The 27,936-nt window shown below is 38.6% G+C and overlaps 1 protein-coding gene across 11 annotated transcripts in view; it reads right to left on the bottom strand.

Annotated features, from left to right (window-relative positions):
* MAP2K5 (mitogen-activated protein kinase kinase 5) overlaps positions 1-27,936 on the bottom strand; it is a 239,813-nt gene that overhangs the window by 34,983 nt on the left and 176,894 nt on the right. For 2 of the 11 annotated variants that reach the window (XM_015596119.2, XM_006920225.3), the window contains 4 exons: positions 26,977-27,003; positions 26,632-26,664; positions 5,250-5,311; positions 2,104-2,149 (listed from right to left, as the gene is read on the bottom strand). In XM_015596119.2, the coding sequence (XP_015451605.1) occupies positions 2,104-2,149; positions 5,250-5,311; positions 26,632-26,664; positions 26,977-27,003 (168 nt within the window). Of the gene's footprint in view, positions 1-2,103; positions 2,150-5,249; positions 5,312-18,664; positions 18,922-26,631; positions 26,665-26,976; positions 27,004-27,936 lie in introns of those variants that run through there. The other 9 variants (XM_015596122.2, XM_015596121.2, XM_025038820.1 and 6 more) reach the window with 7 other exon arrangements.

Consider the following 27,936-nt stretch of genomic DNA (forward strand, 5'->3'; position numbering starts at 1 on the left):
TAGGGAAACCTCGACAATCCTGCAGGCCTCACAGACAATGCGGCCCAAGCCGGGCAGACCACGCTGATACCCTGCTGCTTGGGAGATAAACTGCTCTTGCTGTGAAAGGCAGGCCTTCACCCACAAATACACTCTCCAGTTTGTTCGTGCATTCCAGAGGATGCTTTCAAATAGGTTGTAGGCGGAAAGGAAAAAGAAAAAATTAAAGCAATTAATATGCTAGAAAGAATAAAGAGACAGCTCCCTTAAGACTGGGTCCTTAGGATGTGACTCAGGTTCCTCAAGCCAGACACAATCCACTTTCTTTCTCATCCCCTACTGGGCCCAATATTTAGCCAAAGGAAGGCAGGGCTCAACCTCTTGGACCACAGGAGCCTTACATGCACTCATTGTTTCCTGCCTCCTCACTGAGCCCTTCCTAAGCCAGGGGGAACCTCACCATTGCTATATCGGAGGGAATCCATTCATTTAACTCAAACTGTGAGTAGTACTAGAAAGAATGTTAAATTAAGTATAGGATGGTGCTTCCTGTGACTAAATTTTTCATGTATTTTACTGATTTATTGATATTTATTAATTAAAAATGTGAGACAACACTCACCAGGGTATATAGTTATAAACAGATATATCGAAATAGTATTCCTTATCTCTCTCTCTTTACAGACACACACACACACACAACTTGCTTCCAAGGCACTGAAAATACTCACCCTTACTTTGTTTTTATGACTTGCCACCCTGGAGTGGTGTTCCTTACCAACACATATGTGTGTATACTTTTATAGGTGTATGTACCATCTGTAGATGTTTTATTTATAAGTAGCCAAGTCATTGCAGTGTCGAAACATGCATTTACAAACATATCTGCTTTATGAAACCCTATTCCTTTGTTTTAATAGCTGAGCTATCCAACCATAGCATAATCATGTACAAGGTAAATGGGTCTCCATTTCTAGAACCTGTTCCAAGTTTTCTCAGACGTGACTAAGCAAGAATTTCCCAACTATCAAAGAGACACCCCGCCCCCCCACCCCCAATAAAAGGCCAGTTTATTCTAGACATGAAACCTGCACAGCTACAAATCACAGAGGTTCTAGGGGTAAACTTTCTTTAACTTGAAACTACCCCCCAAAATCGAGATTTTGCTCCAGATGTATCAAGGAGAAAACTACCTTCTTGAAAGCACTCACGATGCCAAAGGGAGAGGGACTACTATTTTATTTTGATGAAATCTGTATTATACAGAAGTTTGAGCGCTTCGAGTGTTTATTAGGATGAAATACAAAGGATGAAAACCTCTGAATGAACCAGTATCTGTAAAATGCTTATTGTTTTAAAGTGGTAGAAGAAAATTGGTTGGAATTTGCTCTGACTGCAGTAATCTAAAGATCGGGAATGGCACGCAAAACATTAGAAAGAGTAGACTATAATTATTATTTACTAATGCTGGATTCTAATGTTATTCTAACAGCTTGTGCATTGTCAAATCAACAATCTGCACTAAATAAATGACCATTTGGGAATTGTTAGGGAGCGTCTCTGTTCCTCTCCCTGCTTGACTAAAAACTGTCATTTGCAATCAAAGAAAGCAGGCTTGGAGCTGAGAACACAGCACCAGCAGCCTTAGAGTTGTCTCTTTCTGAGGAAAGACCAAAGATTCTCATTAACTTGATCTTTTGCAGCCAACCTAACTTCATTTTACATGAATCCAAGAGGACTCCATGCCACATTCAGAATTTCCTGTAGGATCGCACTAAAAACTTAACATGTGGACTATCTTTTTTTTGTTACCAATCCTCTGAGTTCTGAGAAGCTGTAATGACAAATAATGACGAGGAGAAGCCTAGATTAATTTGTGTCTCTTGAGGGGAAGGCAAAGGAAAAGAGTTCTGCATTAAATTTCAAAAATGGTGGTGGGTTTTTAAAAAGTAAAAACTACTATTTGAGTATATGAGCTTCAAAAACACCCTCCCAAATTAAGTAATACTCGTGCCTCTCCAGAGCCTGTGGATGTTTTAAATTCCACTGTGGTCCTTTTATCAGAATGTTAAGCATAAATATATAATTGGAGAATTCCCATGTAACTAAAAAAATGTTACTTACCATCAATTCTTCAGGTGCTGGCCTTTCTTTTGGCTGTTTTCGCATGCTGCAAGAGAAAAAAGAAACTGCCTATTATCTACATCATCTGTAACTTTGTGCGGTAATTTCCACCACTGACTATTTCCCCTAGAATTGGAATGTTTTCAAAATTCACCCTGTTCAATTCTGCTCTAAGTACAGGCACAGCTTGTTTCATTGCACTTCGCTTTATTGCGCTTCACAGATGTTGCTTTTTTCACAAATTGAAGGCAAGACCCCCCACTAGCCGAAAGATTATGACTCACTTTATTGCGATGTTTGCTTTATTAGAGAGGTCTGGAACCAAACACACAATATCTTTGATGTATGCTTGTATTGGCGTATATTCCCGCTCGTTTCATTTGGCCTTTAATCAGATTTTGGGAGGAGATCTCACGAATCAGAAACACAAAGACTTTTTTTTTTTTTTTTTGGAGTTAGTCTTGCAATACAGATAAAGAATAAATTTCAATTTATCCTAATTCTACTTTTGAAACTAATGTGAAAAAAAACACAGCAATATTCTCTTCCTGATTCAGTTGTCAATGTATTTCAAACTTAAACTTAGGGAACAATATATTCCTTTTTTGGCGATTGGTATAAGACAATAAAAGGAAACATGACTATCAGATCAAATGAGAAAACAACTCATTTTTCCATTATTGCTCCGAATAATAATATATGAGATCAGGAATTTAGATAATGCTACAAAATTACAAACAGGTTATTATTACATTATCTTGACTTTCATTTATTTTGGCTTCAAGCTGATAATTCATTAAACAGCTCTGGTAAAGTCTGTTCTAGCGGCTTAAAGAATCACATTTCTCATGTAAAATAATTTGTGTCTTATATGCAAAAGGTGTAATTAATAGCTGTGGCATGTACTCAGGTACATCACAAAGCACCCACACACGGGACTGAGGTGACTGTATTTATACGAAACTCAGTGTGGGACGAAGTCATGAAGTGAGACTGCTGCTTCTATTACTTGGAAAATCACACAGATGCTTTTTCTTTATATAAGGCGACTTCTAGCCAGCAAGAAGAAAACTCTTCATACAATCTCTGCATTTGCTGACAGTATTTTTTTTTTTTAAGAGAGCTTTAATGATCATTTGGTAAACAAGACCCATAGTTATGAACCATTAATGAAATCAAGGACATTTGCCTTCGCTATAAATAACCATATGCACCTCTCAAATACTGCATCCATTAGCAAGTAATTCAAGCTGTCTCGCCAGTGGAGTTGGTAACAGTCCTAATCTGACATTCCAAAGTAGCTGTATCTCTTGGGAAAACAAGACTATTACCCACTATCATTTCTGTTTCGGCTTGACATCTGTGGAAATTTCGACGCAGGTTATCCCTCCCCGTGTCACCATAAAACTTTTATATAACAGCTGATTAATTTTTTGGACGGGAGGAAGGTAAAACCTTTATCTGCTTTTCTCCATGTCTGCCCAGAAGTAGCCCCACCCCCAGGTTGGTCTCAGACCACACAGTGAGATAACTGTGGTGGTCCAGTCACAAATCCAATATCTCTGGAGCCAGTGACGCCCAAACCAGGTGCTCCAGCAAGCTTAGGAACCGCACGGCCTGTTTTTCAATTTCCGCGTTTTGAAATGGGGCATTCCCATGATGTGCTTTTGAGTGTTTCTAGGAATTCCACGTAAGGAAAAATTAAGAAGGATTAATACATATTTCTGAATAATGGCTCTAATATTATTAATGCTCTCAGGATTCTCAGGTTTAACCAATATGTATGCTTTTTTCCTAACATGGCATGCTTTGGATATAAAATGTTCGCAGAGTGTAGTTTTTAAAAGCTACAAAATATTATGTATTTTAAATAAAAATAGAGTTAATAAAATTTTAAAAGTCGAGGGAAAAACTTCTCTACATATTTTTCTATGGGATATAAACTGTATGAGACATTTTTACTAAGAGGTAACACATCACACTTAGTCAAAAGGTGCTAAAGCCTGACATTTATATTAAGGAACATTTCTTGGCTTCATTTTACCATAATCATCAGATGGATCAAGGGAGAGGAGGGGAAGGGGAGAGTGTACAACCATTTCGCTTTAGCGAGAACTCCTGGTCGCACCATTTCGTGGCACCGCAGGAACGAAGGGTTTGTTTTCCACCAGTGGATACGACTCTGAAGGGGTGATGAAATGGGGAATTCGACGGAGGAGGGAAAGGTAAGTGAAGGTAGTTATGAAGGAGCCCCAGCATGTACAGAACAGCTTCTAGTTGGTTCTGTCTCCCGTTCTGGATGGTCATTCCTCTGCTCCCAACTGCCCTCTCTCTCTGTGCTGCGGTGAGGGAGAGGACACAAGGAGGGCAGCAGAGCGCCTGGGCCTTCCAAGGCCACACGAGTGCTGCCAAACGAATGGGGGAGAGGTGGATGATGTGAAAGGGCTAACAAAAGAAAAACTCGTTCGACTGGGAGGAAAAACGCAGAAGGCTGGAAAAGAACCCTTGGCAGAAAAATGCCTGTTTCCTCAGGTGTAAAATGACAAGGGGCTGCCTGGGGACTCTGAGGGCCCTTATGATTTAAATCCTGTGGTTTCCCTCAGTTCTTTAATGGTTAAAGAGGGCCTAACCGAACAATTTTTCCATAGGTCTTTCAAACATCGAAATTCATTGAAATGGGACACCAGTATTGTGTTTAAAATATAACCAAAGGTAAAAGTTATTTACTGAAAATCCGATGAATTAATCAACTATGCTGCGTCCGCTAAGTGACAGACAGTTTTATGGGTAACTTGAGGTTACATTAATAAAAACAAGCTTCGTTTGTCTGTTCAACAGGGGCTATAAAATTTGTATTTCTTTAAAAAAATTAGACAGCAGCAGTATCTGTGCTCCAAGTAGCCTGATTCTTAGCAGTTTACTAAAATAGGAAAAAGCCTCTAAAGTACATTTACAACCCTTTGTGTAAATAACGTTTACATAATTTAAACAATTTCTTCAGCTTTGCTGCCCCATCTGCCCAAGGCCCTGAAGTCCCTCCTGTCTCCAAAAGGAAGCAGCGAGAGCCATAAGGTCTCACGGAGCCTCCGAGTTAATGGCATGTATCATTTACATTGAGGGCATGGCATGTTTGCAAACGGGCTCACCACTGAGTGATGAAATGTACAAATGGCTCGGAGAACTCTCCAACCGGAAGGACGGGCGAATCCTGGGATGGAGGAAAAACAAGTCACCAAAAGTCACAATGATTCCTTTTCTTGCTTTATACCCTTCCTCCCCGACCAAAGTAACAGTACAAAGATGAATATATAACAAGGATTCATCACCATGTGGAAAGGAAAATAAGGTCTCATTCAATTAAAAAAACTGTCTACACCCTCTTCCACATGTTTACATAAAATGCCAAATTTAAAGCCACACACGTTTTCCAACGGTGAGAAACATGAGAGCAAATAGGGAGGGGAGGTGAAAAAAGGACAATGATAGCCACAGGGTAGGAAAGAAGGTACGGAAGTGTAAATGAGAAATTAATGATTATTTAAGTAACACACAAATGGTCTTATAATTAACAAAGAGCTGTGAAATTATTCTTGTGTTGACCTTTGTTCTTTTACTGGATTTGTTATTTATTTACACTTTCCTTTTTATTTACATTTATTTGTATATTCAGCTGCTCTTAACTATTTGCCCCTAATGGAAGCATTTAGGCTAGTTTTTTTTTTTCTTTCTTTTTTTTACTTTAATAGAAGGGCTTATATAATGAAAAGTGTTTCCTGAAAAAGAATTTCAGCCTATTTGTCAGTCTAGGCGACCTTGTCATATGAGAAAGCCAGTGAATTAAGGACACAATGAAAAACTCCCACCTTGACCACCAAACGAAACTGGGCTAGAGGTGGGCGGCACTCTGAAGAGCAGAAAACTACACAGCAACAAACACAACAACCACCGCATAACACAGGGAGCAAACCCCATTACCATTTGCAAAGGAAGGCTTTAAGAATTTAGGAGTTTTTCCAAGAATGACAGAGAGCGCCACTGTGTTTATAGTGTAACGGCTCAGGATGTAATGAAATTACACTGCAGAGTACTTTAACAGTCATCTCATTAGACCTACAGTTGGAACAAGAGAGCCACATAAAGTAGGCAGCTGCAAATGACTCCATTCTCATCTATTCTCATTTGCTATTAAAAATACCTTTCGGCGGCTTTTTTCCTCCCTGACATCCCTACACAAAGTGCCCTGCAAAGTATGATACATGCACCTATTTAAATTAACAAAGGAATGACTTATTTTAATCTCACTGTGCTTTGGAGTGCTTTGGCCATTTGGATGAGCAATATATCATTACATACAACCTTCCAGCGCTGCAGGCAAGAAACTCAGAGCATGCAGCATTTGGTGGGAGCCAAACAATTTCTCTAGCATACAACTGTGTCAAATGCATGCATGTATTCATTATTGAGAACGAGAGGAAATGGCTTTGATGTAGTGGAAAAAAGAAGATGATAAAAGCACCTCTGCAATATGCGTGTCATTATCAATGGTGGCAGATAGATACAATCGCACAGCCCCCTATGTGATTAGTAAATATACATATAATTGCTGTGGCCAATTATCAGAAAAATGAGATCGGTAATTACAAGAGAGAAAATTAACTAGAACTCTTATTAAGGCTTTGTTTCCAATTCAAACAATTGGAAACTGCTGGAAAATACAACTGAATCAAAAGGAACGGAGGGGGTCAAAGCTGCCCCCCAAAATCTTTAAGAGGTTAAGAGAAAAGGAATGTGAGTAAAATGCTTCTTAGTTTTTGCCTACCTGTCCCCTTCAAATTTACATTATTTATCCAGAGGAGGAGAAGGCTAGTAATCATAAACTTAAAATTGTCATCAGTAGAGAAAGGCTTCCAAGAGGAAAGGAAAACAAAGGAAAATGGGAGTGAAATAAAATCTTGCCAAGTTCGAAGGATTACATGCAGGCATTACAGAGAGGGGACATGAAAAATGGGGGGCTGATGAAATCGTCTGCTCAAAAGAAACAAGACACGCAATAACATGACAAATCCTCAACAAAGGTACTATAAAATGGTCACAGAAGTCCCATCGGTTTGAAGAGCAAAAATAAAGCATGATATCAATTTCAGCCCAGCCTGTTTTAGGAAAGCCATATATATCACCAAGCCTGCAAGGTTCTATAAGGCCCAGTTAAAGAAATGACATTTTACTGTCTCAAAAACTGTTAGTAAAAAGATAGTTCAAAGTCTGAGGTACAAAAATTATGGACTCTGATCAGGTAGTTAGTTCGCTAAGTCATTCGTCTCTAAAATTTTTTTGGAGGTTGTAGTACTCTAAGTGTCTGAGCAGCAGTTGTTTTAAAATGCAATGTTTAGGAAAACAAAAGCCTACTGTCTTTATGTGGCTGAATATTTACCAAGATGGTTAAAATTCTGGGCTGGTTTTCTACAAAGATCCTGGTATGAAACATGATGCTAATGTAGGCCTCATTTCAAAGTATGATATCAAGAGTAAATTAATGAATTATAGACTAGGCAATTTGATGAAGATGTCATTTTAACATGGATGAGAAAGAAAACGAGGAAATGTGACATCTTTGCATGGATAGTTAATTTTATTTAAGACCTGATATTGTAGCCTGTTAAGTTCCTCATAATATAAAACTAAGGAACACTGGGTGGTACCATGAATAATTTATTTCACTTGTGAAAATGCCAGCCCAAGTCGACTTTGCAGAACCACAGAGAGTTGATTCTCATCTCAGTGGTGCCTGGAAAGCATCACTCATCAAAGATGCAGGGGGAAATTGTAATCTCACATGCATAATGCCAGATATTTCTTTTCATTTTAAAGTCCATGTCTCTTGCATACCTCAAAGGAGAATTTTCTGAGCTATAGAAGACTGACTGGCAGGCTGGGGGGTGGTGGTGATCAGAGTGCCACACACAAACACAGGGCAAAGGAGTCCTCTGAGAGCCTCCAACCCCACAGAAGCACAAGGCTGTTAACACTCCAGAGGAAATCAAATCAACAGACCTGACAGTGGATATCACACTATAGGATTTTAAAGTGTACTTTCCTCATTTTTAAGTATAATTAGAAGTTAGTTTAGATCGGGATGTAAAACACCTCCCAGAACCTGCCTATTTTGTGATGTGATTCAAATGCGTTTGAAGGAGGGAGGGAGGCTCATTGGAAAGCTGCTCCAATGTTTCAACGAGGCTCCCAGGTAGGGACAGCACCCAGTCACCGCTGGGTGAGGCAGAGACTGAGAACATTGCCATGTGGCTCAGAAGACCAAGTACAAAAGTTGCTGCTACGTATCAAAACTGTTCTCTGTGAAATGAAATATGGGTTCAGGTCAGATGAAGAAATACATTTCAAAAAAAAAAAAAAACAAAACGAACACCATCACCACGAACTGGAGAAGCGTTTACACTAGTAACACTCAGGACTGGCTGAAAACGACTCTAAATTGTTAATAAAAGTCACTCACTCTAAATTTAAACTATGATGTTTCTTTAAGCTTAAGACCTTTGGTACCATTGTTCACCTTAAAGGCTTTTTTGGGGATGCTTTTCGGTTGAGCTTCTAAGCATGGAGGTATGGAACGAAGAGTGGACACAACCTTAACCAAAAGCCTTAACCTGAGACTCTAGTCCCAAATCAGCTTTAGAGTCCTGCTAAAGGGACATGAGCTAGATCTTGTTATGGAGCAGGCAACTGTTACATAAAAACAGCTGCCATAAACCATTTCCGTAAGCAATTCTGGCCATCAATGAGGACGGTCTCCAAGTCTCAGAGGTTTCAGTAACTACCTGGTCAGCCTCTTTTGCTAAACTGGAACACAAGCAGGTGGCACGCTACAGAACAGCGAAGGACAATGGGAAAAAAGTTTGAGTGATGCCTTTGCCTTGTGAATAATGAACAGTTCAGGAAGGTCAACCCATTACAACTGAAACTGTTTAATTATTAACTATGCACAATCTATGAGCAAAAGGACAAGTTCGGAATGTTTAATGTATGCTAACTTCAACTGGACTCTCTCTGGGTATTTTATTATTAGCACTTGTCAGCAAGGTACTCAGGCATAAAAAAAGGCAAGTGGCAGAAAATCCGTGTGTGTGCATGTATGTACCTGCACACTCAAAGAGTGGGGAAAGGGGTGAGGGAGAAGGAGGTCCAATTCCGATCGCAGTTGCTGCTATTTCACTTGAAGGGTCAGTGTGCTGATAAGTATAATTGTGACCTTGAGAGCAGGCCAGCACACTGGATATTCTAAATACAGAAAGCATAAATGAGAAAAATGCTTTTGAAATGACTTTAAAGGGAGATAATTTTTTTAAAGGCATATATATATATATTTTAAACTATGATGTTTCTTGGCTTTGAAAGGATCTATGTCATTAACGTTTACATACACACACACGCACACATGGAATCTGTATAAGTGCAGTGGGCTGTGTCAATTTCCTGGTTGTGATATTGTACTATACTCATTAGCTGCTGCCATTGGGAGAAACTGGGTAAAGAATATACAGGATCTCTTAGTATTATTTCTTACAACGGCATGAATCTAAAATGATGTCAAAAAAGAAAGTTTAAAAAGGTAAGGAGTTGGTTTTAAAAACTCTAATGAGGTCCAGATTCTTAGAGAGGCTTGGCTTTGTATTAAGAAGAAAGCTGACATAACTACGCAGCTGGAAAAAGTTAAGAAACCTTTACTTTAAAAAATATACCTGAGATTTAATTTTTGCCTTTAATGCATAATCGAAGATGACAATGGAACTTGACAATAATGTGGTAGTCAATTCAGACACTGATAGGACACAGACAGAAAATACTGTAAAAAATGATACAATCGTCCATTATTTATTTATTGGTTCATTCATTCAACAATTTTCTCGACCACCTACCATGTCAAAGGCACTGAGCCTGGCATTGTGGGGTGACTGATAAACTTAACTCATATCCTGAAAGAATGTGTATTGCTCAGGAGGATAAGACATGTACCTTTAATAAACAGTCCTGCAAGATGGAGGAAATGGTCAAGTAAGAGTGCCAAGCCTGGCACTCAGGCTGTACTGGGGAGCACCAAGGGTTCGATACAATTTGGGTGGTACCTGAGTTCAGAGAGGAGACAAAGTCTAAACATCTGGAGGGCTGTCAGACACCTTCCTTGCTCTCCTACTTTCTTCCTTCCTCACTCCAGACGGCACCTGGGGTGTAGGGTCACTGACTACCTTAATCTTGGCCTGTCCCCTTCTCTTCGTGCAAAACAGACATTCCTTCAAATTAAGATTTCATACTTATTGGCAGTAAAACATAAGGAATCTAGAAGGGCAACTTCTCAAAATTCTCAAGGTGCTGGTTGTACTGGTGAATTCCAAGGTCAGTTGTGCTGTGGTTAGATTAAACCAGTCTGGCAAGTTAAATAAAATACGGCAAGCCTTCCAACGTAGATTTCTAAGTCTACTTCTAGACTTCATGGTGTCAAAAGGTGGTTATCATCACAGAGTCACCTGAAGTCTGACCAGTACTGAGAGTTATGCTCTTAACATTTTAAAAACAAATCTTTTGACTCAAGCCTCATGTTTCTTTAGCCTGGCCTAACCATTTCTGATCTTACACACTGGGGTTCATACTAACTGGCACAGTTCTCTTAGATTGCTCTACTTCTATCCACAAAGCTGGGATCAAAGGTTATTTGTGATTCCAGGGGCTTCATGTCAGGCAGAACAGCATTTTGACTTGTCGGACTCCAAATCGGTTTTTGATCCTCACTGTTCACTGCCTTAAAGTAATGTCTTTGTGAGACAACTGGCAGAATCCATAGGACAAATCTGCTCTCCGCTGGGGAGAAAACCTAGTTTGTTTGGAAAAAAAAAAAGATAAATGACTTCCCCACCCCCAAAACTGGACCCTCATCTTTAAAGATATCCACAGAAATTAATCTATGAACAAAAGTATGATCCAATAGTAGATTCTGGAAAATTAGCTTGGCTTTAATATTCTGAAGGTCCTCAATGTTCATATCTGTATATTTCTGCTATAAGAGACTACAGTCAGGAAAAAAGGCAGACACATCAAGAGAGGAAGGTGGGCAACAGATGGACAGGTCAGTTAGAGAATGAGATAGCTCAGTTTAAGATGTGAGTAAAACCATGATTACACATCAGATTTGTAAAAATTTAGGCAATGCTTATTAAAAACACTTAAAAACGTGGCTACTCTGTGAGGGAACAATCAGTATTTTGACATATGTGTGTATTTGATTTCACAGTGCAGACAGAACTTAAGCTGTGGGGTGTTATGAGGGACAGTGCTGGGGTGGGCATGAGGCTTTAAATTTAGGACAGCTTGCAGATGGACATCATCAGAAAAGAAAGCCTCTGACCCTCCTCAGCTGGAGACCAGAAAGCCCTCCTTTTCCTCATCCCACTCCACATCAAGCCCTGCGCAGAGAAAGTGAAAGATGATTCAATTTCCGTACTGGGTCACCCCATGCTCTGGTTGCCAGATGTGACAAATTACATATGTGGGCATTTTGGTGTGAAGTTCTGTCCACTGGGTCTGGGCTGACAGTAGCAGCTCATTTAACTTGTCTCAGATGGACCTGGAACCAGGGGCAAAGGCCTGAAATTTTCCCCACTGAAACACCCACCTTACTTATAAACTCTTAAATCAAGGGAGAACCAGCTGTTAGCCAAGTGAACATCACAACCAGATGGCTTATGAAAAACAAAGTATAAATGAACAGGTCTAAAGGAATCTGTCTCTAGGTAATTGAAATTTGAGATTATAAAGATTTTTCTCATTTTCATTTTTCCCTGAATATGTTTCAGAGGTTCCTCAGTATTGGGATAAGAGGCAAGAGGGACAAACTTTGTCATCAATGTCAAAACTAAGCCTTCATTTATTCTACTAATTTTTTGTTACTTAAAAGATAAACATTTACTTAGAGATTTTCTAAACATATGGCAAAAGATCTTGGTGTTTTATAAAACTCCTTGAAAACAGATAGGTAGGGAACTGGAAAATGCATTAATCTTTTAAACAGTATTGGTAAAATTGCTTCCTTTCTACGGCCAATGAACATCTATTTTTCTCTTTTTATTTTGGGTCTCCTGTTGGTCATAAGCTATAGTGCACAGTGTTATTTGGAGGTGCCTATATGAACACTGCACATACACACTCACACACAAACTTGCACGCTGACATCCACACACATCTCCCTTTTCAATGGTGTAGGCAGAGCAGCAAAAAACATGCTTGTCTCATACCAAAGGGATTTCATTTACAAAAGTAAAACCCGTTATTGTCCCCTCTCTCTGTAGCCTCCCAATGCATTTCTATTGCTTTTTCATAAAACACTACTGCAAATAATCAAGCATGACCATTGACATCCACGAGATTGAGTTTTAGGAACCATTAAATGAGCTCACCCTCGTGGGAAGCCTCCTGCTCAGGCTGGTCTAAAGGTAATTATTCAGCAATTCCTACCTGTGGTTTTACCTTGTCCCTATATAGTGTTTGAATTTCATACACTGGTAAGGTCAATTTTTTTCCTCAGGAAAAGTCCAGCTACACATGTCTGATCCAGGACCTAAATTATAAAGTTAATATACACACGAGTGTTTCACCAGGTTCCATGTGCAGGAGTGCTGATTAAAAGCAATCTAGGATTAAAGGCAGATCATAAACTATATTAAAGAAAAATGAAGAGGAAAACCTGGGAGAGAAAAATAACCCCTAACAGGGTCCTAAACGAAAGGAATTATTCCTCTTTTCATAGGTAAGGGTTTAACACTGAAACATCTGAACTACATCCACATACTACTGTTCAAAGGCAAGAACCTGGCAGGTCCGTGTCCTCAAAAATCAACAAGCCATAACACTATCGAGCCTGACTCTGAAAACTCCCTGAAAGCCCAAGTCCATGTCACCACACGGTACGTCCTCCTGAATGTTCACTCGACTGTTAGTTAAAATAATTACTGCCATTCACCACCTGCGCTGCAAGCTATGGATAAGGGGAGAAACAACTTCTCGTGGCTGCATGGTGTCGAAGTGTTGGTGGTATTTGCTTACACATTTTTATAAACAAATTCAAAGGCTATGCTGGCTGCAACTCAAAGATTGAAAATTATATGTGAAATTATGCCCTTACCTGGCCCTGTACAATAAGTGCAGAGAGAAGGGAATTTAAAGGGGCTAAAGAAGATATCGAATCAGTTTAAAATTAGTCAATGTGAGAGGAACAAAGAGAGGGAGACAGGGTGGGAGGGAGGGAGGGAGAGGAAGTGGAAAAAACAGAACTACATACTGTGAAATGAACAAGTTCAGTTAGAATGTTCATCAGGATTTGGAAAATCATAATGCCATCTGCTACTCTGGACCTCAGAACATCAGGGATCTCGTGGGCCCAGACGCTTCCATTTCCAGGAGGAAGGAAGGAACTTACACTCCCTGGAATGCTGCCTCCATTCTGGAATGCAGGCAACACCCCAGCCGACCAGTTTGGAATCTCTTTTGAGAACATTCACACTGCTCACAGATGCGTTTTCTCTGGTTTAGGGAAAATTAACGGCAGGCAAAATGATTACAGCAACCAGGCAGTGAGGCAGAGCAGTGCCCCAGCCTGAGCTGCTGGGTAACTGACCCTGGCATCCAGCTTGGGCTCAGGGTGTGGAGGTCCCATCATGGTGGATTAAATGAGCATTGTCCTACGGCTGGATAAGACTTCACAATAGAGCAACACATGTTAAATGACAGCAGCCAAAAGTGGCTCCACCAGGCAACTGCCCATTCACAGAATGCTATTCACAGGCCTGCGCCACCAAGAAATTAATTCATTAATAATACATCAGGCTTTTGTGGACAATTCAAAGAAAATAACACAAGGCTACTTGCTTAATGATTGCCTAAAGATACAGAATTATTCCTGGTTAAAAAAATTTAACCAAAATCTAACTGACTTACTGAAATCAAAATCATAGGGATGTTTATGTTAATATTTTACTTCTTTTCTTAAAAAAAAAGAAGAAATGGAGAAAACCTATCCACCAAATTAACTCAGTGCCACTAGGAAATAATAGAAATACAGATTTTTTTCATCAATAGCTAAAAAAAATCTGATTTTATGTAATTGTATTTAAAAATTAGTTTTCCTCACTTTTAAGTCACTTTGTGTATCCTTCAGACCATCAGGAAAAATTTTGCTTTTAACTTGTTTCTTCTGTTACATTTTTAAAACTTACTTCTTTCTCCTCCCTCTCAACAACTCATAAATATGAATTAAATATAATTATAAATGAACAGAACATTAACTTTTGGATTACTGCTGTGTTTTGGTAGAATGTTAATGTCATTTCTAAGGAAAGTTATTACCAATAGAACAAGTAATTACAAAAGGAATCATGGCCTTAATGCTAACCTATTTTCAGTCTTCAAACCAGCCAAAGTGCATTAATTTAAACATACTGAACTTTTCAAAGGAGGTATTAGATTTCTAAAGGTTGCCTTACACAAAAGAGGAATATCAGTTTTCCAGCTCCCAGTTATATATTCCCAACACTATGAGACACGGGTCCAGTTAACAATATCACTGGAGAAGACTATTGTGTATCCACTTGGATTAATTTACCAAGTTTCTAATGCCTCAGTCATTAACTCATACAAGTTACAAACATCGTGAAAGCCCACATCATTAATACCTGTTTGTGCAAGTGGTTAGTATTAGTCACTGTGGTCAGAAGCTCTGGGCCTGCACGGGGTGTTGGAGACCTCAGGCTGGCAAGTCTGGTCTCTCTTTAAAACCTGAAGTTATGTGTTGTGAGAGGAACAGGCTGTGCTTAGGCTGCCGGGAGCTGGAGAGATGGGGACTGTTCCTGTTACTTCATGCTAACTTCAGAAGCCAGAATTATGGCCAAATCCTTCAGGCAAAATATGAGCGACTATTATTTCCTCTGGAGTTGGTTAGTACCACTTACTGAATTCCAGGAAAGGTATTATTAGGCAATCATTCTCATGCCCTCACCAGTGACCCCGGAGAGCACCTGCTATGTTCACAGCCCAGCAGCTTCTTAGTTAACCAGTTCTCAGTTAACCTGGCCAAGAATGAGTGATTCTGTATGAATTCATTTTTTTAAGATAATGGTGGTCCAAGAGCCACATCTTTTGTATATGTAAATTTTTCTAAAGGGAGTCAAGCTCCTCCCTGACAACTTAAACAGAATATGCAGAAGAGAATTTAATTCTTTCTCAAAGACATGGACTCATTCTTATAGACTACAAAACTGAACTGTATTGCAATATACCTATACCTTTGGGCCACGTCTGCAATGCTTTCTAAGTTGTCTTCTTTTATAGCTTTTAAAATGATCTCTCCCTTTCATGCCAAAATGTTCAGCTGTAACTTTTTGCCTCCATCAAGGTCAATTACAGTACAGTAGACAGAGCCCTACTGTCACAGTTTCCTCATCTGTAAAATGGGGTGTGTGGGAAAGCAACATGACATGGGAAAATATCAGGGTAACATTTTTTTTCCTAAACATTAAGGTTAAGGATAGACTTCTGAATTTCAATAAAGGATCATATGCATTAGCTAAGTACCTCCTCATTATATTCTATTACTTTTTGGATTTTTTTCCTGAGGTCTTGAAAAAACAAGTAATAAGTTCTTATAATCACACATAAATTTCATTCAACAAATATCTGAGTGACTACTGTACAATTGGGTTCAGCACTAGGAAGATAGAAATGAAAAGCCCAGGGACTTAGAGTCTAGTTGATAAACTTTTTATAATTAGGTCTGAAACAGGAATTAATAGTTTTAAATGAGGCACTTTTCTTCTGCGAAGAGAATGCTAATCATCTTCTTCCCACGATGTGTGTGTGCCCCATCTCAGTGAGGGCCTGCCTGCCAAGCTTATGCTTCATCCCTGATCCCAACTCCGCCTTTCCCTATAGCCAATTACTCACCAAATCCAGTTTATTCTGTCTCCCAAATACCTTTCAAATATGCCTAGGCTGTTCTTAATAAAGCCCTCATAATTTCTGATCAGAACTATAGCTTCCTAACTGTCCTTCCTAATAACCATCTTCCACAAGTCTTTCAGAGTTATTGTTCTACAAGATAAATCTGATTTTGTTGATCCCTTGCTTAATACTTTCAGGTACCTCCCCCTCCCCAAAGTGCAAATGCCTTCAGGCACAGTGTGTAAAGATCCTTTGAACTATGGCCCTTGCCTCATCTCCAGATACTTGGCCAAGCACTGCAGCTATAGTGAACTTCTAAAGGGGCTTCAAGTATATCTGAGGCTAAGTCTTATGGGCCTTTCTGGCTACCTTTCACTGTGCAGCCCTCTGGTACATTATCATCTCCTCCATTATCAGCTCTCTTCTCTGTTTCTCCAACACCTTGTCTATACTTTTATTATAAAATTTACATAGCTGCAAACATCGTTAAATAGCTTATCATAAATACCCATTTATGTGAGTGGTTAAAATGATAGTCATGTGCTCCTCTGAGATCTCAGGCCATTAAGTCTCATACCACTTATACAACCTGCAGTTTAGTTTAAAGTGATCTATTTACATATGATCATTTACCGGTCTGCCTCCCAGTCTAGAGTAGAAACTCTTTAATGGTGGCAACTGCATCTTATTCATTCTCTGTCTCCAGTACCTGTTTCTGGGATTAATACATGTTTACAAATGATTATCTGGGCCATAGTCAATGGTTTTTAAACTATAATCTATAGAACTCTAAGGACTTTTATGTGGGTCCCAGGGGTGGGGTGGGGTTAGGGTGGAGATAAGGTGGAGATCTAAGCCTCCTACCCTCTGATCAAACTAGAATGGCTTTAAAGTAAAAAATAAAACAAAGAGACAAACTAAATAACTTCTGTGTCAAAGGACACCATTAAGAAAATGAATAAAAAAAATCCATAGAATGAGAGAAAAAATTTAGTCCAGTACCCAGAATATGTGAAGAACTCTTACAACTGATAAAATAAAAAGACAACCCAATTTAAAAATGGACAATGGATTCGAATAGATATTTCTCCAAAGAAGATATCCAAATGGCCAATAAAAACATGAAAATATGCTCAACACCATTAATCATAAGGGAAATGTAAATCAAAATCACAATGAGAGGCTACTTCACATCTATGAGGTTGGCTATAATTAAATAAACAGAAAATAACAAGTGTTGACAAGAATGTGAAGAGATCCGAATCCTCATAAATTGCTGCTGGGAATGTAACATGGTACAGTTACTGTGCAATAGTTTGGAAGTTCATAAAAAAATTAAACAGAATTTTCATATGACCCAGCAATTCCACTCCCAGGTATACATCCAAGAGAACTAAAACTGTACATTCATGTAAAAACTTGTACACAAATGTTCATGGCAGCATTATTCATAATAGCCCCAAACTGGAAACAACCCAAATGTTCATCAACTGATGAGCAGGTAAACAAAATGTGGTATATCTATATGATGGAATATTATTCAGCCATAAATAGGAATTAAATTCTAATAAATGCTATGACATGGAGAAATTTTTAAAACATTATGCTAAATTAAAGGCACCAAGCACGAAAAGCCAGATGTTGTATGCTCCAATTTATATGAAATGTCCACAACAGAGAAGTCCTTAACAAACAAAAAGTAGGTTAGTTAATGGTTGTCAGGGATTGGAAGAGAGGAATCAGGATTGTTAACAAGTCCTGGAAATGTTCTGGAACTGAGCTGTGTACTTTAAAAGAGTGAATGTCAAAGTTTTGTGAATTATATTTCAATAGAATAATTTCAAAGGAAAAAAAAAGGAAACAGAAATGAGTTTCCCTATGATGGCCTCTATACTTAGCCGCTGTGTTATAGGACAGAGGTCCATTTCAGCTGAATAGGATAGGCCGCCATAGAAGAAAAGACAAACTTAGGCCACACTCCATTTGTGGAGGACTAGCCCTGCTAGAAAAATCCATATTTTAATTTCCTTGAAAGAGCAATTACTGAGATCCTGCTTGGGCCATAATCGCTACCAGGTGCTGGGATAAATCCCTGTGCTGGATGACTTCAGGATCTACTAGAAGACAAACTCACAAACTAAATTTGATTTAGTACGTTAAGAAACTATAATAAAGCTTTGTGAATGATGCTATACTGAATTCCGCCTAGCAGTGGGTGGGAGTGTGGTCCGATGGGGGAGGTGGGAAGGTAAGAGACAGCTTCAAAGAGGAGAGCTGGGCCTTAGAGGATGCTTAGGCATTCACGAAGGGAAAAAGGGGAGAAGGTCGTTCCAAGTAGAGGGAGGAACATAACTATAGGTGTTAAAGAGTGGGGCAGCTTTGAAGATTAATGACTGACCCAAAGTGAGGCTGAAAAAAATAGGGGTGAGAGTCTCAAATGCCATGCTAAGAAGTTTAGATGTCACCCTATATGCAGGGGGATCCCTGGAAGGTTTAATAGCCTGAGATCTATATTTTTAAAAAGATAATTCCATAGAGGTGGGGAGACACAAAGCAGAGACAGAAAAGCTTAGAAGCTTTTTAATAATGTAGCCATAACACAGACTCTTCCCTTCTTTTTCTTTTCCTTTTCCCAAACCTCTATTTTCTCATTCCCTTCTTCATGTGTCATCATCTTCTAGAATAGAGATGTTAGCCTCCTCCAGCTCATGTGGAAGTGTCTAGCTGTGTGATTAACCTCCACCCTCTTCTTCACTGAGCTGCTAGGTGGGGCTGGCACCAAATGCTGCTTCCTTCCAGCACTGGGTATGTTTGCTGGCATTTCTAGAAAACATCAGAGGAACCATGTCTAAGTTAAGAGTCCATTGGAGGTGTCTTGTGAGTTCAGGTGTTTGGTGGGGTAGATGATTGTCCCCATTCATAATGACTCTTTTTAGTACCACTGTAATGATGTGCAGATGCCAGCCAGGCAGATAAGTAAATAGTGAAAACTCTCTTATGTCTTCATTAAACTTTATGATTAAATAGTCATAAGAACTCACAGAAGGCATACACGCTTTTATAAATTAACTTTTGTAATAAATGGTCTATTAAATATGCTTTTGGCCAAGAGAGTGTGTTCACATCTTAAGTAAACCTGCTTTACTCATCTTTGAGGACCCAAGGCCAGGCCTCACAGTAACACCTCCACCCCACTCCCTCATCTTGCCCATCATCCTTTCCATCGTCTTTCCCCCATCCCTGCTGTGAAAAACTTTTCCAAGCTACAGACATGACAGGGCAAGTCAGCACCTCCCTCGCCTCCCACACTGGGTCACAAAGGTCTTTTCAGAGTTGTGGTTTGCATGGCTCTATCCATTGGCCTGGAACACTGGCATTATTACAGTGATTCCACTATTTTGATAGTGTCATATCTAATAAACTGTTACCTAATCTAAGGCTATAAAGATTTATACCTATGTTTCCTTTTAAGAGTTTCATAGTTTTAGTTCTTACATTTAGGTCTTTGACAAATTTTGAGCTATTTTTTGTATATGTGAGGTAGGGGGTCCAAATTCATTCTTTTGCATGTGGATGTCCAATTGTCCCAGCATCATTTGTTGAAAAGATTATTCTTTCACCTTTGAATGGTCTTGGCATCCTTGTTGAAAAACAACTGACCATGGGTTAGTTTCTGAACTCTCAATTCTATTCCATAAATCTATCTCTATGCCAGTACCACACTATCTTGATAACTATAATTTTGTAGTGAGTTTTGTAATCAAGAAATCTGAATCTTCCAATACTGTCCTTTTTTTTTTTTCCCCAAGACTGTTTTGTCTACTCTAAGTCACTTGCATTTCCATATGAATTTTGGGATCAGCGCATCCGTTTCTGCAAAAAAGCCTACTGGGATTTTGACAGGGATTGTACCAAATCTGTAGATCAGTTTGGGTAGTACTGTCAGCTTAACAACAAAGTCTTCCATTCCATGAACGTGAGATGTCTTTTCATTTAAGTCTTAAATTTCTTTCAATGATGTTTTATAATTTTCAGTGTGTAAGTTTTCCACTTTTGTTAAATTAAGTATTTTATTTTTTTAATGTTGCTGTAACTTGAATTTTCTTAATTTCAATTCAAAGATTGTTCACTTTAGATTACTAGTATATAGAAATAAAACTGATTTTTGTGTGTTGATCTTTTATCCTACAATCTTAATGCATCAATAATTTTCTGATGTGGATTTTCTGTGGTTTTGTACATACTATATGTCACCTGCAAATATAGTTTTACATCTTCTTCTTTTTCTTGACTAACTGCCCTAGGTAGAACCAGGTAGGTACTATGGTGAGAAGAAGTAGTGAGAGCAAATGTCTTTCTCTTGCTCCTGATCTTAGAGGGAAAGTTGTCAGTCTTTCATCATTAACTATGGCGTTAGCTGTGGATTTTTAGTAGATGTCCTTTATCAGATTGTGGAAGTCCCCTTCTCTTCTAGGTTCATTGAGTGTTTTGATCATGAAAGGGTGTTGGATTCTGTCAAATGTGTTTTCTGTGTCTACTAAGGTGACCACGGGATTTTTGCCCTTTATTCTATTCTTATGGTGTATTACACTGATTTTCATATGTTGGATCAACCTAATATTTGTGAGATACATACTACTTGGTCATGACGTATACTTCTTTTATATACTGCTGGATTCAGATTTGCTGGTATTTTCTTGAGGATTTTTGCATCTATATTGATAAGGGTAATTGGTCTGTAGCTTTATTTTCTTTTGAAGTCTCTGTCTGGCTTTGGTAATGCTAGCCCCATAGAAGAATTTAGAAAGTGTTTCCTCTATTTTTTGGAAGAGTTTGAGAAGGATTGGTGTTAAATTTTCTTTGAACATTTGATAGAATTTACTTGTGAAGCCATATGGTCCTGAACTTTCCTTTGTGGGAATTAAAAAATAATTATTTACTTGTTGGAAGTCTACTAAGATTTTATATTTCTTCTTGAGTCAGTATTGCTAGTTTGTGTTTTTCTAGAAATTTTTCCATTTCATTTAGGTTATCTAATTTGTTGGTATACAACTGTTCATAGTATTCCCTTATAATTCTTTTTATTTCTATATGATTGGTAGTAAGGTGCCTGCTTTCAATCCTGACTTTAGCCATTTAAGTCTTCTCTATTTTTTGTCAGTCCAGCTAAAAGTCTGCTAATTTTGTTGACTTTTTCAAAGAACCAACTTTTGGTTTTATTGATTTTCTGTTGTTTCTCTAGTCTCTATTTCATTTATTTCCACTTTAATTTTATTATTTCCTTCCTTCTGCTTGCTTTGAGTATAGTTTTTTGGTTTTTTTTTTTCTACTTTAAGGCAGAATGTTAAGTTATTGATTTGAAATCGTTCTTCCTTTTTAATGCAGGCATTTATAGCTGAAAATTTCCCTCTGAGCACTATTTTTCTGAATCCCGTAAGTTTTGTTATGCTGTGTTTTCATTTTTGCTCATCTCAAAAGTATTTCCTAATTTCCCTTGTGATTTCTTCTTTGTTTCATTGGCTCTATGGCAATGTATTGTTTCCACATATTTGTGAATTTCTCAAATTTCCTTCTGTTATTACTTCTGTTTTCCACCTCCTGGACCCTTTGACTCCTTGGCCAGTTGTCCATTCAGTCTACATACTATGTGTATGATACTATCCTCTATCAAAGCCCTGCTCTATGTTCATCTTCCATAGGAGGTTTTCTTAGAGTAAGCAGAGGAGTTGACTCTTCATCAGATCCACCCAGATGTTCTACAGAGTGCCACGCCATGCCTTTCCTAAGACCATACCCTTCTCTTCCTTTCCATCCTCATCAGGTAAGAACAATCAGTATAACTTGGAATTATTCAGCTAGCATCTTAAACAATCAAGTCCATGTTTGTTTATACACCTGGCTCAACTGTAGGCCGTTACTGATCACTCAAAGTTTGTGCTTATATTTCAGAACCATTTTGGTATTTTACAAATATTATAATTAGTTCTTACTAAGAAATCAACACTTTCATGTAGAAGATACTTCTAATCAGGTATAAAACGTGACATATGAAATCAATTTTTACTAGTGAAATGAATAAACAGAAGTATAAATCAGGGATTTGCTAATTGCCTTGCTAAGCACCTACAGATGTTAGACAAATTTATTTTTAGCTGTAATACGCTTGAAATATATATATTCAGAGTAATAATCTATTTTTCTGGTTGTCATATTTTAGATAATCTGAACATTCTGAAATACATCTGTGAACTCAAAAATAATTCACAAGAAAGTTTCAACCCCTTCTTTCTGACACTTACTTTTTTCCTTTCTTGACCTGATAAACTCGACTCATCCTTTAAGACCTAGCTTAAATGTCACCTCCTCTGAGGGGCATCTCCTAACCCACCACCAGAACTAACCCTCTCCTGGCAGAACAAACCCTCCTGCCTCAGGGTTGTATAGTATACACCCTACAATGAAATAATTACTCATTTTTGTGTCCATATCTTTTCCAAGGCTATGGATTACTTGAGGGTAGGTCAAGGAGGAAGTCCCCACTCAGTCATTCCAATTCCCAGCACCTCGATCCACTGATGGCCCCCACTAGCTGGCTCCAGTCAGCCTGGGATTTGGTGACTTAGATATCACTGCTGTATTTCCATCTGCCTTATCACCGGTGTGGCCAGCCCTTTGTTGCCAGCCAAACTGGGAGCCCAGACACTGGGGAGAGTGTTAGACAGCTACATAGCTTCCTGAGTCCTAACACATTGTGTTGGCCCAGGATTTGCACTTCTGCCTTCCTACCTTGACTCACAGACCTAGTCTGCAGTTGGCCTGGGTACCTTGCCTAGAAGCCCAGTTCTCTCGAGGCTTGGAGGCTGTCCTGACTGTGGCCTGTTCAACTTGGGCTAGCATATAGTGAGCGGTTTTGATAACCATCTGCTGAATCAACGAACACAAGTCCACCCATTTTACTTCATTAAAGAGACGGTTCAAGCACTATCTCTCTTCTCAGATGGGTGTGTTTGACCTTATACATACCTCTTGGATATCCGATTTCATTTGTCACTTTTAGTTTTGCTAGGATCACTATTAGTGCAAAGACTGAAGACAGATGGTCAGATCGCTGGGGCAGCAGGGAATCACTGACAAGAATGAGGAGTGACCATAGAAAATAGAGGCAATCACACAAGAGAACACAGGAAAAACACCAAGCAGAACAGCACAGCCATGTAGGGCCATTTAGCCTGGGAGCAAATGGCTCTATACACCTCAAGAGGTCCAAGCGCATCATTGAGTGCCAAGGCCAAACACACAGGCAAAATGGTTGATAAAATTCAATGAAAGAACAAGGGAAGCCCCATACAATTCTATAGCCCTAGAGGGCATCAATATATCAAAGTTTAGTTTGGTACAATGTTCAAAACAAGGACCTGAGTCATCAAGAAAAGGTTAAATGATACTCTCTACACTCTATCAACAGGCTGCCAAGAGCAAATACATTTTAGAAAAATTTCTTTCTAAAAATGCAAATTTTCTCATTGATGTTAGAGCTTAAAGCAGTAAATCTCAGTTATCTAGACAAGTAGGGCTACCTTATTCCCCAAAGATTTCAGATTGCTAAGTCATCACGGCACACACAAACATCACTTACAGTGAACCAAAGTACTTTACAACATAGGTATTCGTGGACTTGGAGAGGACCTGATTAAAACCTGAGGGTTTTAAAGTAAGAAGTTCTTTTAAGAGAAGCAATTCTGAGGCATCAGATGGTGTCTTTAAGACAACACTCATATCCTGAGTTAGCCAGGTCCAAGCTAGACTGAATTTCATCCAAAATTAAACCAGATTGCTCAGATTTCTGATTGGAGTTTGCTTCTCCTGTTGCCTTGGCTATCCTTCCAGTTCTTGCCCTGTGGTCCAAGTTTCATATTCATGATTCTGACTCCTCTGCTTAACTTTTGGTGTCGTCTAGTTAGACCTCTGGTGTCTGACTCTGGCTTTGTTCCACAATTCCACCTCCTGTCTCCCAGACAGGCTCCCACATTCACCGTTGGCCACTCCAGGGCTGGGTCCTGCCCCTTATTCTTGTTATACTTTGTCTTCATACTTTGCCAGGCCATGCCAGGAGGTCAAGCTGCATCCACATAATAATAAAGTATGTTACACTGGGCTTTGCTTGACTATCTGGTACACGACTCCAAATATATCCATCTTGTTTGAATTAGGCTCCCTTAGAGGTGGTACTTTTAAATCTGACTTTTCTCTAACAGAAACAGTACATAGTATCATTGAAAGCCATTTCACAATGGAGTATATCCAACACCCAAGGAGTAAAATGGCTCAAATCCTGGCTGGTTATATTCATTCAGGAATAAGAACCCTAGAAGTCAGGTGTAAATGAAGATAGATAGTAAATCACTCTCTGGGATCTAAAAGGGCAGGCCTAAAAAGCTATTATAAAAGAGGTTCCCACACCTTAAAGAGCAAAGAATTACTTGGGAAGCTAGTAAAAATGTACATTGCTGGGTTCCACCCCTAGAAAGCCTAATTCGATGATCTGGGTGCAAGAATTTGCATTTTTAATAAGAATCTTAAGTAAATCTGATGCAGTTAGTCCTTGGACTACCCTCTGAGAAAAACCGTATCACAGAGCAAGGAGAAATCTGATAAAAATGGGACAAGCATAGTAATTAAAGGACCCCACCAATCTTTTCTTTCTTAGAAGCTGTGAATTGGCATCTTGCCTAAGGCAGGTCACCTGGCCAATTCTTTCCTAATAGTCTTATCACTGAACATCAGATCAGTTCCAAGATCAACTTATATTTGTTTTGGTAATGATGATGTGAATCTCCCAAGTTTTTATAAAGAAGATACTTTAGTATGTTTTTAGAGTAAATGAGAATAGATGTCTAAGTTATATTTTTCTCTCAACTAAGGAAGAAATGCTATAAAGAAACACATACATGTGATTTAAGTTACATGCTATTGTCCTTCATCACACAGACCTTCCCTCCTTAGACAGAACATCTCCCTTTGATCATTTCAAGAGGCTCAGGATTTTGCCCAAATCAAAAAAGTAAAATATTTTAAATTTAATATCAATCACTGACACTTCAAATAAGGAATGAAAATATCCCTTTGATCTAGAAAACCTTCAAATTAGCTCTCCAGCAATACATACATTATTGGTGAAAAATATCTGTACCTGACCATTCTGAGGCCCGGGAGCCCAGCAAGCATGGCAGGCTGTGTATCTGGGTAGCCCAAGTTTCCCTAGGCATGTCCCTGGGCAATCCTGGAGGGGAACTTCAGGAAAATCAGCTTATTTGGGAGGATTCTGATGGGAATAGGATGCTTTTGGAACCTAAGATGACAGAAGATATTGTTGAGCTATTAGATCCAGGAGGCCTCTTTGTTATTTGAGGTAATGGGGCCTCCATTTGTTTCAGGACAATGCCTTCAGTTTTGTACCAACATGGTTTATGGCTTGCAGGGGATATATGGACTGACTGATGCAACCATTAAGGATGTTAGAGCCCCATTCTTACTATTATTGGGATATGTGTACACGCGTTTATTTTTTTCCTAGGAGGATCTTTATTTTTTTCTCCCAAATCTCATAACTGGTTATACAGATGTTTAATTGAGAGGAATAACTATGAATTAATTTTTTTTTCTTTCAAACTTTCCTATCTGACTCATTTGTAGCCTTTATTATAAGTGTTTTAAATATTGTAAAATTAAAGTTAAAAAAGTAAACATTGCTAGTAGGCAAGCAAGCCCAAGTCCAAAAAAACTCACTTAAAAAGAAATGTTAATGTTTCTTAAATTGAGAGCTTTGTGTATTATAAGACTGCTAATATACAGAAAAAAGAAATTTAAAGTTAGAATAAGGAGTAGAAAAAGTTGACTGAGGAAAAAAATGCAGGAGGATTAACTCTGCTAAGGCAAAGGGACAGTGGAACTCAATGGCTAAGGATGATCAGAAGTAAGATGACGTAAACTTTGAGAATACTAGTTAAAAGCACATGAAGTTAGGAGTAAATTCTGAGAACATGCCTAATTAGGAAATTGAAGCCGAACTGTTAACCTGGAGCTTCTGAACACTTTTATCACTCTGATATGCTTTAGGTAAATATAGCAAGGAAGATCAATTTTATCCAGCTTATGTTTGCTGTTCAACTGACCCCTGCCTTACTGAATAACTTTAAATATCTGCTATGGGAAAAAATGATACCACTTTAATTTCCAGCTCCATCCCCATCTGGCCAGGGAGAGGATAAATTAATATTATCGTGTTTTGTCTTCAGGGCTTCTGATACCCCCGAGGACCAGCCTGTGGGACAGTCTGTTTTGGCAGGGATTCTCAGCCAGAATCAGAAGAGCAGGAATCAGGACCAGGCCAGTTCACGTAACACAGCTCAGAGCCATACAACACAACTTGCTCTGAGGATGTTGGGCATTGTGCTTCATTAGGAAACAAAATATAAGCTTTCCACACCATTAGGAATGACTTTAGGAGTGAAAGCACATAAGACGATGCCTCACCTCATCAACAATGCACTGCAGAAGCTGGAGAGGCTGCAACGGGAAAGAAGAGAGGAAAAAAGTATTAGCCTCTATGCAATATCTTTACAGTGGAGTGGAAAGAAAAAATCATTAATGCAATAAAATATAGCAAGATTAATCAACAACAGCAAACTCTTATAAAAACACTGATGCTCAGGATGTTCTATTATTTCTAATGGTACCTAATCTAATACAGGCAGTTAAAGGTTTGCATTTTCTTCAAAATGCAATTTGCTAAGTTTAAAACAAGGCATTCAAGCATGCAAAGGAAGCAGCCATCAGGAAAAAGAAAAGTGAATTTTTTTCTGAACTCATAAAGCTTACCATTAAAGATCCCTGGTTTTTCTGAATCTGAAAAAAGGCAATATGTAATTAGCATGTCATAATCAAAATGACTCACTTGGACACATTATGATCACTGAGAGAAAATTATTGCATTGCTGGTGGCAATTTGTGGGCATGTGTTAACACAATTTACATAATGAAAATACACAAATGTTAATAGCTCGCTTCTCATTTATAGGCGAAAGTCAGCAGAATGTTAATTTCACACAACACTTTTTAGTACCCTCCAGGTTGTATTAGAATAGGGAGAAAAACCATAATCCATTTCAAAAGGCTGTTTACGATTCAGATATAAATAATGTTTTATATTGCTAGATTGTGAACACTGGGCTTAATGTTGCAATCATTGCTAATGTTATGAAGCTCACTCTTTTTAAATTAAAAACCGATTTATTTAAAATTGAAATTAAATCATAGTCAGAAATTAGAATTTTGGATTCCTGCCAGTGTCTGCTCACAATCCCCTATTTTGTGAAGAAAACTTTAATTATGCGGTTGAAGAATTTGCCTTTAACTCAAGAGTGGGGTAAAGACTTTTCACCTTCTCCAAAGTTCCTTCAGCCCGTTTCCAGGGCAGCAATGCTCTCTGGGAAAATCAAATTCATGCAAGTTTTATACTGTTTTTCAGGGGATAAAAGCAGAGTGAAGTAAGAAATGCCTGTTCCTGATCAACATTCTATAGGCAGGCTGCTCACATGTCTAATACCAATAAACCATCTCTCTCAGAAAGTTACTAAAATGTGACACCAAATTAATAAAACATCCACTTAGTAATTAAAGTATTAAACACTTCAATTCCCCACCCAATGCCTGCAGTTATTATAAACTCAATGGAGTCTCAGACACTAAATTTCCTAAGAAGGAAATTTTCAGGAACCAAATACGATGATTTGAAGGGTCAGTTCGTTGCTGGGAAAACTGAGCTCCAATCAGCTGGTA

Source organism: Pteropus alecto, unplaced genomic scaffold (genome assembly GCF_000325575.1).
Source record: "Pteropus alecto unplaced genomic scaffold, ASM32557v1 scaffold86, whole genome shotgun sequence".
Classification (NCBI taxonomy): domain Eukaryota; kingdom Metazoa; phylum Chordata; class Mammalia; order Chiroptera; family Pteropodidae; genus Pteropus; species Pteropus alecto.